General features: G+C 44.0%; 1 protein-coding gene across 1 annotated transcript in view; it reads left to right on the forward strand.

Annotated features, from left to right (window-relative positions):
- Positions 1-551, forward strand: part of LOC309689534 (protein NLRC3-like) — a 41,010-nt gene extending 40,459 nt beyond the window's left edge. The window contains exon 6 of the mRNA XM_082506057.1: positions 444-551. Within this exon, the coding sequence (XP_082362183.1) occupies positions 444-501 (58 nt within the window). The 3' untranslated portion in view covers positions 502-551. The remainder of the gene's footprint in view (positions 1-443) is intronic.
- The last annotated feature ends 10,148 nt before the right edge of the window (positions 552-10,699 follow it).

The raw sequence follows: 10,699 nt of genomic DNA on the forward strand, positions 1-10,699 counted from the left end.
TCACACATTTCTTTTCTAATACATGTTTCTAATAAATAATCTATGGAATATTCCCTCGTATAGCAGCACCTCTTTAAAAGTAATGACTCAGATGGAAGGATCCTGGTGATCATAAAATATTCTCTCCACTTGAAATGTTCTTCTTAAGATCAACTTACATGCTTACAGAATGGTGGAGCCACTCTGTAATGTCCATGTGTGCATGCTGACTGTGCTGCTCTGACCCCCCCTCCTCCTTTCAGGGTGGAGCCTGCTGGAGTCCGATGGTTGAGACCAGGTCTGAGGAAGTGTAAGTGTGTTTTTAATGTGATTCATGAAAACAAAGCAGCACACATTCAACCATCTTCATCATTCTGATGTCAGGAGTCATCATCAAAGTGTCAATCAATGAACAGATGATGGATCAATAACTGCAGCTGGATTGTGTTTGTTCTCTCCATCAGATTCCTGTCAACTCACAATCGACACAAACACAGTACACAAAAACCTCCAACTGTCTGACAACAACAGGAAGGTGACACGTGTGAAGGAGGTTCAGCCATATCCTGAACATCCAGACAGATTTGGTTATCGTCTACAGCTGCTGTGTAGTGATGGTCTGACTGGTCGCTGTTACTGGGAGGTCGAGTGGAGAGGAGAGGTTCGTATAACAGTGAGTTACAGAAGAATCAGAAGGAAAGGAGTCAATAATAACTGTGTGTTTGGAAAGAATGACCACTCCTGGAGTTTATTCTGCTCTGATGATGGTCCTTATTGTGTCTGTCACAATAACATAAAAACATCCATCTCCTCCTCCACATCCTCCTCCTCCTCCTCCGTCTCTAACAGAGCAGCAGTTTATGTGGACTGTCCTGCTGGAACTCTGTCCTTCTACAGAGTCTCCTCTGACACTCTGATCCACCTCCACACCTTCAACACCACATTCACTGAACCTCTTTATCCTGGATTCAGAGTTTATTCTGGTTCCACCGTGAGTCTGTGCTGAGTTTAATCATTTAGTCTAAAGAGTGTCCTCCTGTTAGAGAAACAGGTTGAACAGATTAGGATTCAGATTCAACTTTATTGTCATTACACATGTATAAATACAGGGTAACGAAATAAAGTTTGCATCTAATCAGAAGTGCAAGAGCAGTAAGTGCTCTTGCACTTCTGATTAGATGCAAACTTTATTTTTGATTAGAAGTGCAATAAGAGTAGATTATATACAGGTAAGTGTAGAAAAGGTCGGAATAGTTCTGAACAGATTATGTACAAATAAGTTAAGTCTACAGATGTGTCATGGTCCGGAGTCTGTGACTCCGTGTTTATGTTTAGTCTATTAGTATTCTGTGGTTTTGGTTACCTTGGGTGTTTGTATTCTTCTGTTCATGTTCCTATGTTCTGTGTCCCCCAGTCTGTGTTAAGTTGGTGTGTTATGTCATTGCGTGTATGTGTTTCCTGTTTTATTGTGAAGGTCTGCGTCTTATGTGAGTGTTTTCAATTTGCCTCCCTAGTCTCGTCACGATAATCACTCCCAGCTGTGTTCCCCACCTGCGTGTAATCTCCCTGTGTTCTCTGGGTGTATTTAAGTTGTGTCTTCTGTCATGGTAGTTGCTGGTTCGTCTGCGTTATTTTCCTCGCCGCCATTCTGTGTTTATTTCCTCCAGCTTCCTGGTCATTCTCCCTGCAAGGTACCCTCGTTAGTGTTCTGGTTTCGTGTTTAGTTTACCCAGTTTAGAGTTATTACCGTTCTGTTTCTCGCCACCCCTTTTGTTGTTCTTATCCGGTTGTAAATAAAGCTCATCCTCCACTTAAGCAGTCTGCATTTTGGGTCCTATTTCATATTCCACACGGCTTGCCCCGGCAAACCGTGACAAGATGTTTATATTGCTATACAGAGAGCAAGTATACATATGTGCTACATATATACAGCTGTACCGGTGTGTGGTAAACAGATCTACAGAGTGCTATGAATATAGTACTCTGAACGGACTATAACAGTGAACCATGTATGCACTGTAACAGAGACTACACTATCATGATCATGGTCATTGGGAGGGATAGGGGGGTGTGGGTGGAAAGGTTCAGCGGGGACTGACTTCAGTAGGGTGACAGCTGTGGGGAAGAAGCTCCTCCTAAACCTGCTGGTTTTAGCCTGAAAGGTCCTGTAGCACCTTTTGGAGGGGAGGAGCTGGAAGAGTTTATTGGCAGGATGAGAGGAGTCTCTGAGAATGATGCGTGCTCGGCGTAGACATCTCTTCTTGTGGGCATCCTCAATTGCAGGAAGTGGAGTCCCTGTGATGCGTTAGGCAGTTTTCACCACCCGCTGCAGTGCCTTGCGGTCAGCAACAGAGCAGTTCTCATACCAGACTGTGACACAGTTGGTCAGGATGCTGTCTATCCCATAGCGACGCAATCACGGGTAAGAGGCAAGTGGAACCAAGCTGACTTCTGCTAAATGGGTCAAACTGGGCAGAAAGTCTACAAACACATAACATCCTTACAGAATATGATGTAACACTATAGATCAACTTAGCTCAGAATATATAAAGCATATAAACAATTACAGCAACATGATGCAACAAACACAGCAGCTACTGATCCAAAATACTCAAAGCTTCATAGAACTGAAACCAACATTTATTTTAGCTCCATTCTGCTGCTGATACATACTTTAGGTTTCTGAACATTAAACTTGTTTCTGCCTTTCATGGTGTGTAACCTGAAGGCCCTGAGTACTCTGAGTACTTTCTCCCACACTGGAAACACTGGGATGATCACATTATTTGAACATTACCTAATAAGACTGATTCAGCACAGACAGTTTTGTTAAACTTTCCTAGCAGTCCTTCACAAACAGGGAACAGTCTGTCTATTCTCTCCATCTGTCAGCTGCTGCTGGCTCTTCCTCCTCCTCTTCCTCACACACTGCTGAGTTTGTCCTGGTGGATCATCAGGGCTGCAAAGCCTCACAGATGATGTGCAGCAGTGGGTCCCTCAGTCTGTCCTCACTCTGGACACTTGCAGTCGTCACACATGGAAATCAAATGTGTGATAAGCTGCAGGATTCAGACACAAGTGTAACTTATAAACACATGTTCATACTTTTATTACACAATCAGAGAGAAAGAAACAGAGAGAGAGTGCAGGACAGACAGACAGGTGGCAGTCTCAGGTGTACACACTGCTACACAACAGCACCAGAGAAGCAGGATTTAGTGTTTGTGTTATTACGAGTGTAAACAAGAAGAGTTCCAGATGGTGCAGTGGACACATGTGTGACTGCTGTGATTAAAGCATCTTTCTTTCAGCTTAACGAGTGAACCGTCAGCTCGTTCAAACACACGTTAAAGTCCGTTTGGCTTGACACCACCGAACAGAGGCAGCAATATAACACAGCTCACATTAACAGTGCAGTGGATCCTGCTTGTGCCGTGATGTTCAGGACTGCAAACCGAGCAGCATCACTGACTTTCAGCTTGTTGTGTTTGTGGATATATGACTGACTTTAATTATCCACAAAATCATCACAATCTCTGTAAGATTAAGGTCGACTATTGAACGGCGTATATTTTAAAGGCTTTAAAACCAAGTTAGTACAAACGTCACTAATGTCACATGACTTTCCCGACATAAATAAGTGACATAATATTCAGTACTTACTTTTGAAAGTTCACTCTTCGGCCGCTCCGCTTCAGCCGTCTGCCGTATTTTTCGGCAAAATTATCCACACCCCCCGCCGCGCTATGAATTGTGGGATATATGGTACCACTAAGCGTGCACCGGCCCACACTTCAAATTTGGGGAAATCGACAGCGCATTTGGAGTATGCATTTGAAGTACACTTCGGATTGGGACAGCCGTCGTTGCGACGCTGTGTATAATAGGTCTCAAAATGCATACTCCAAAGCGTGCGGTTGCTGGATTGGGACACAGCCTCAGAAACACATTATCACTCAGATATTTAACTGAACCGCAGGTGTGATCAGTCCTGTGTGTTTACGGGCTGAAACACAAACCAGAGTCCATTTAAAAAAGTCCATATTTAATGTCCCGTGGGAAAAAATGAGTGGATAATGATGAGCGGGAGAAACTGTCACGGCTTTAAATTTAATCAGGTCTCACATCATTTTCTTTCTTTTTCTTTTTTTTTGTAAATAAAGTAAATACAATTTTATTCAAGATAAGAATAATATTACAGTCCTTTACAATGAAATGCTAAAATAAAGACAGAAAAAAGTCTCCTTTCATCCTCAGCCTTGTATTTTGCACAGCCAGCGAGTCCTGATCACATGACCTCAGGGATCCGCTTTGAGTGCATTGATGTAAGTTCACTGATGTAAACTGATGCTTGTCCATGCTTAGCTCTAGAAGTCAAAAGTGAATCTGGAACCAGGATCTCACAACAGTGTGATTCGAGTATTCATTACCATAGGCACAAATCTCTTTAGGAGACAAAAACATTTGAGTTATTTGTTTTTATTTATATTAAAATAGCATAATAATCTATGCAAGATTTGTAACTTAGAAACATCTTAGGCCTTTAAAGAAACACATAACGTTCACGTAAACGAGAACGAACATCTTGTAGATTTGCTGGAACATAGATAAGTTCGGAGGCGTGGTCCGGCTCCTGAAATTCAGATACTTTATTTTCTTTTTTTCTTTTTTTTTGCTTGCCTGTCCCGTTTGGCTCTTTTGCCATCAGAATTGTTGTCTAAAGGCAAAGAAAGATGCCCAACGGATTTACTTTACCAAATTGACCATCCCAGCCTTGCCGTAATGGTCCATTTGATTCACCTTTTATTGTTTATTTTATTTTCACTTACTGAATACGAGACAGACTTGACTGGGGGAAAGAAGGGGAGAAAGAAAGAGGGAAAGAGAAACAGCTGAGAAGAGGGACGGGGGAGAAGGGCAAAAGACAAAAACCAACAGAACTGGCAGAGAAAAAAAATGCATATATCAATCACCTGGATCACCTGCTGAGAAAGAAAAAAGAAAACAAGCAGAAGAGAACAAGAGTAATAGAATAAACAACATCACAATGATATATGGGAATATGACAGTAAATACTAAATGTTAAACATTATTGTGCAGCACATAAGATCAACAGAACACAGTGTGCTTTGAGGTAGGAGCCAAAAAGGGTGTAGTTTGTGGGTGTGATCACCCGTGTGTACACCTGTGAGCATGGACGCGCTTGTTTTTTTTAAAAGGTTCCTTCATGTAATGATCTGCTAGAGGGTGTGGGGGGGCCACAGCCCCGTCCTCCAGGGCATGAAGCAGGAATGGAGGAGATCAAAACTCCAGACATCCAGAGGCCCCCAGAACACAAGAGACCAAGGAAGACCAACAGAGGGGCAGCCGCGCCACTGTCCCAGAAAGAGCTGAGGAGAGTCCCAGATGAGGGCTCACTCAGCAGCCGCGGAGCAGAAGCCAGGGGGAGTTGCAGTGACGCGCCCGTGAGCTCCGCCGGCAGCCAGCCGTGCCTGAGTGACCGAGCCCCAGGCCGAGAGGCCGGGGGCACCCCACCTCCGAAGTGGCCCGAGCGAGCCCCAGGCTCCAGGCCCGATAAGCGGCCGCCAAGGAGTGAGCCGTTGTGTACCTGGACGCCCATCCCCGGACACAAAGAACCACCAACGCACCGATGTCTGAGGGGGTCCGCCACTGGCAGGGGAAGAGAACGGGGGTGAGAGAAGACTCCAAACCTCCCTCCACCCGCTCATTGTAGTGTTGATGCATGTGTGTTCTAAGGTGCATTTAAAACCCAGGAGGGCATGGAGCTACCTGCCAGAGAGCAGCAGGTAAGCGCATAGTCCCTCCTGCTAGCCCTCAATGTCTACGTGTATTTAACATTGAGAGGTGGGCAACGACGCCAGGGGTGGGGTGTACACCCTGATGGTACTTTGGATTCCGTGTATCGTGCCCACCCCCAAGATCCTATATGTATGTGTAATGAGAGTGTGAGTAATGTGAATGTCTAAGTTGTGGGATAAAATTGAGGCAGAGGCAGCCAGAAGGGGACAGAGGGGGGGGGGGGGGGGGGGTAGCCTCCTCTGCACCCTGGTGACATACCCCTACTCCAAGGTCCTGCATGTGTGGGTGGTTGTGGTGGAGCGGGAAGAGGAAGGCAGCTGGAGATGGGGAGGGAAGGAAGGGAGGGGCAAGTGACCCCTCCCTGGGGCCAGCTCCCCCGCTGACCCCAGTAGGCACCCCCATACTCCGCGACCCGCCAGGGAAAGGGGGCCCAGGCCCATCCAGACCGGGGCCCAGTGCAGCAGCGCCTCCCGGCCCCACAGAGCCCAGGACAGTCCACCCAACCCCACCACAGAGAAAACTGCACCCACCCCACCATCCACTCATCTTCCAGACTACATAACACCCAGGCTGAGATCTTCCTCCACCTCTCCTGTATCTCCCCCTCCTGCAGAGAGAGCTCCTGAGGAGAGGAAAGCTCCTGCAAGATGTGACAATCTCCCCTCACATCATTTTCTGACCTGATGCAGGTTAAGAACGATGCAGTAAAACCTCAGTGATCGTCTCACAGCAGGTCAAAACTCTGATCTTCATGCTGCTCATCCGTCCTTCCTTTAAAGTCCAAGAGAAAAAAAGGAAACTAGACTTCAGTTCAGCAGTGAATGGACTATACAAACATACAATACACCTGAAATAAGTTCACACTGCACACAAAACAAACCAGATGACTGTGTTCAGTCCACAAGGCTTCGCACAGCAGTTAAACAGTCCTGTAGAAATAAAATGAGCAACTTCCTCTGTTCTAGACTTTCCATCTGCTAGCAGACATCACAACAACCCACCTGAATAAAGAAAACTGGAATTTACACCTCAATGGGAGCTCTGGTACCTGGATTCACCATGGCAACAAGTAAATAAGAGCAGAGCTTCCATCGCCCGGTACGTCTGGTATATTGTAGTAAAAGACAACATCGATGTTACGGTCCACAGGTATGAATCATGTGATACCAGCATGTATATCAGACAGAGGATGTTCTCAGTGTGTGAAGACCTGAACCACATTAACATGATCACATGTCCAGAAGATCACATCTTAGGCCTTGTGGTGTTCCTGGTCAGCAGAGGTGAGGACCTACAGAGCTAGGGTTGCCAACCGTCCCTTAAAATACGGAATCGTCCCGTATTTAGAAACAAAAGTACACGTCCCGTATTGAGCTAATAAGGGACGCACTTTGTCCCGTAATACAGTGAGAATCAAAAGTAGTCTATAAATGTTAATGGAATTAACGCTTTGTTTGAAAACATAATTCCCAGCCCCTCTCCTGCTTTGTGACCAATGAGCTGACAGCACACTGATGACAATTCGAGTATGACAATTCAGATTACCGCTCATCTCATTGGTCGAGGAAAGGTCGCTTACGGAGAAAATACCGGAAGACAACAGATGACCACAACAAGAAGCATGGCCAACAGGGAAACAAACGCCGTCACTGCGGTGCAAGTCTCGGACGACAGTACACCTAAAGCTGGGCAAACACTGTGCGATTTTTTCAGTCGCGTTATTCAGCTCCTGCTCAAACTGCACGATTGACTCGCAGGGGTTAGACGTTGGTAGGTCACGATGCAGGTCTCACACTATACCGCCCGATGCTCTGATGCGACCTGAGTGCTCACACTGTGCGTCCATAAAATGAAGGTTATAACAGAAAATCTGTCGCTCGCTCTCTCTGTCTCTCACTCACACAGACACACCACCACCATCAACTTTGCTAAATTGCTAATGAAAAACATGATCAGGCAGCTGTGACTGAGCAGCATGTAAATCCAACTATTTTCACGGTTGTTGTGGTCGTGATAATTTTGTGAGGCCACATCGAAAAGGCTCGGATGAGCTTTTCAAAGTTCTACAAGTTGTGCCTCCATCGCTTGTGTCCAGATCACACGCTGCACAGCCGTGCTGCTCCGTCTTTTTCACGGCGTTTACGTGTTTGCGCGCGAGCAGTGTGAGCGGCTGTGGTGAGAACCTCACGAGCGATTGATGATCGGGAGCTGGTCGTGAGGTGTTAATCACTTCTCGTTACCCCACGTATACTACACGATGAAGGCCAAAATCGGTCCGATCACTCAAAAATCGGCTCAAAATGGGCCTAAAACCGCACAGTGTGAGCCCAGCGTTAGAGCAGCAATGTTTGTTCCCCTCAGAGAAAGGGAAGAATGGGAAAAGGAAAACACCTGGCTGGAAAAAGTTAATATGGGCATGTGCAGTGAATATCAGCGCTATGTGGCCAGAAGTGTGATAATATAATTTATTTTGTGTAATAAACGACTGCAAGGATAGATGATTACAACAAATAGATGACTAATACATAAAAGTAATACATAGATGAATAATGATGATGAGTTAAGATGCGTAATCATGGGAACAAGCGGGTTTTCAAACGGGAGCAGCTGATTAGCATTAGAAAAGCTGAAATAATACCTCAACTGAAGCCAATTGTACTAAATGCACTAAATGTGCACTGTTACAAGAATATTTTTCTTTCTATTGTTTTCTATTATTTTAAGTTAAGCAGGACAGAGTTCTTTTAAAGAAAGATTTACTTATATTCTCAAAAGTTAAGCATGACAGGCTTCTGTTTAAGAAAGAGACCTGTTTTATGTGTTAATGTTGTCATTTTGAGCTAAAAATAAATGGCTAAATGATCATTTGTTTCACATGTGTTCATATCACAAAGAATACACATCTACTTAAATCAAATTCAAGTCAAAGGGTTAAAAAAATAATTTCACACACAAAAATGATGACTCGTAATCTGGAGAGGAAATGGCGTGTCACAAATCTAGAGGATCATCATTTAGCCTGGAGAAATAGTTTGCTGCTTTATAAGAAAGCCCTCCGCAAAGCCAGAACATCTTACTATTCATCACTGATTGAAGAAAATAAGAACAACCCTAGGTTTCTCTTCAGCACTGTAGCCAGGCTGACAAAAAGTCAGAGCTCTTTTGAGCCAACCATCCCTTTAACGTTAACTAGTAATGACTTCATGAACTTCTTCACAAATAAAATTTTTATCATTAGAGAAAAAATTACCAATAATCATCCCACAGATGTAATATTATCTACAGCTACTTTTAGTACCATTGATATTAAGTTAGACTCTTTTTCTCCAATTGATCTTTCTGAGTTAACTTCAATAATTACTTCCTCCAAACCATCAACGTGTCTTTTAGACCCCATTCCTACAAAACTGCTCAAAGAAGTCCTGCCATTAATTAATTCTTCGATCTTAAATATGATCAACCTATCTCTAATAATCGGCTATGTACCACAGGCCTTCAAGCTGGCTGTAGTTAAACCTTTACTCAAAAAGCCATCTCTAGACCCAGCAGTCTTAGCTAATTATAGGCCAATCTCCAACCTTCCTTTCATATCAAAAATCCTTGAAAGAGTAGTTGTCAAACAGCTAACAGATCATCTGCAGAGGAATGGTTTATTTGAAGAGTTTCAGTCAGGTTTCAGAGCTCAGCACAGCACAGAAACAGCTTTAGTGAAGGTTACAAATGATCTTCTTATGGCCTCTGACAGTGGACTCATCTCTGTGCTTGTCCTGCTAGACCTCAGTGCAGCGTTCGATACTGTTGATCATAATATCCTATTAGAGCGATTAGAACATGCTGTAGGTATTACAGGTACTGCACTGCAGTGGTTTGTATCATATCTATCTAATAGACTCCAATTCGTGCATGTAAATGGAGAGTCCTCTTCACACACTGAGGTTAATTATGGAGTTCCACAGGGTTCAGTGCTAGGACCAATTCTGTTTACATTATACATGCTTCCCTTAGGCAGCATCATTAGAAGACATAGCATACATTTTCACTGCTATGCAGATGACACCCAGCTCTATCTGTCCATGAAGCCAGATAACACACACCAATTAGTTAAACTGCAGGAATGTCTTAAAGACATAAAGACCTGGATGGCCGCTAACTTTCTGCTTCTTAATTCAGATAAAACTGAGGTTATTGTACTCGGCCCTGAAAATCTTAGAAATATGGTATCTAATCAGATTCTTACTCTGGATGGCATTACCTTGGCCTCCAGTAACGCGGTGAGGAACCTTGGAGTCATTTTTGACCAGGACATGTCCTTCAACGCACATATTAAACAAATATGTAAGACTGCTTTCTTCCATTTGCGCAACATCTCTAAAATTAGAAATATCCTGTCTCAGAGTGACGCTGAAAAACTAGTTCATGCATTTATTACTTCCAGGCTGGACTACTGTAATTCATTATTATCAGGATGTCCAAAAAACTCACTGAAAAGCCTTCAGCTAATCCAAAATGCTGCAGCAAGAGTCCTGACAGGGACTAGAAAGAGAGAGCATATTTCTCCTGTTTTGGCTTCCCTTCATTGGCTTCCTGTTAAATCCAGAATTGAATTCAAAATCCTGCTCCTCACATACAAGGTCTTAAATAATCAGGCCCCATCTTATCTTAATGACCTTGTAGTACCATATCACCCTATTAGAGCGCTCCGCTCTCGCTCTGCAGGCCTACTTGTTGTTCCTAGAGTATTTAAAAGTAGAATGGGAGGGAGAGCCTTCAGTTTTCAGGCCCCTCTTCTGTGGAACCAGCTTCCAGTTTGGATTCGGGAGACAGACACTATCTCTACTTTTAAGATTAGGCTTAAAACTTTCCTTTTTTCTAAAGCATATAGTTAGGGCTGGACCAGGTG

The sequence above is a fragment of the Aulonocara stuartgranti genome (genome assembly GCF_965226115.1).
Source record: "Aulonocara stuartgranti genome assembly, chromosome: 15".
Classification (NCBI taxonomy): domain Eukaryota; kingdom Metazoa; phylum Chordata; class Actinopteri; order Cichliformes; family Cichlidae; genus Aulonocara; species Aulonocara stuartgranti.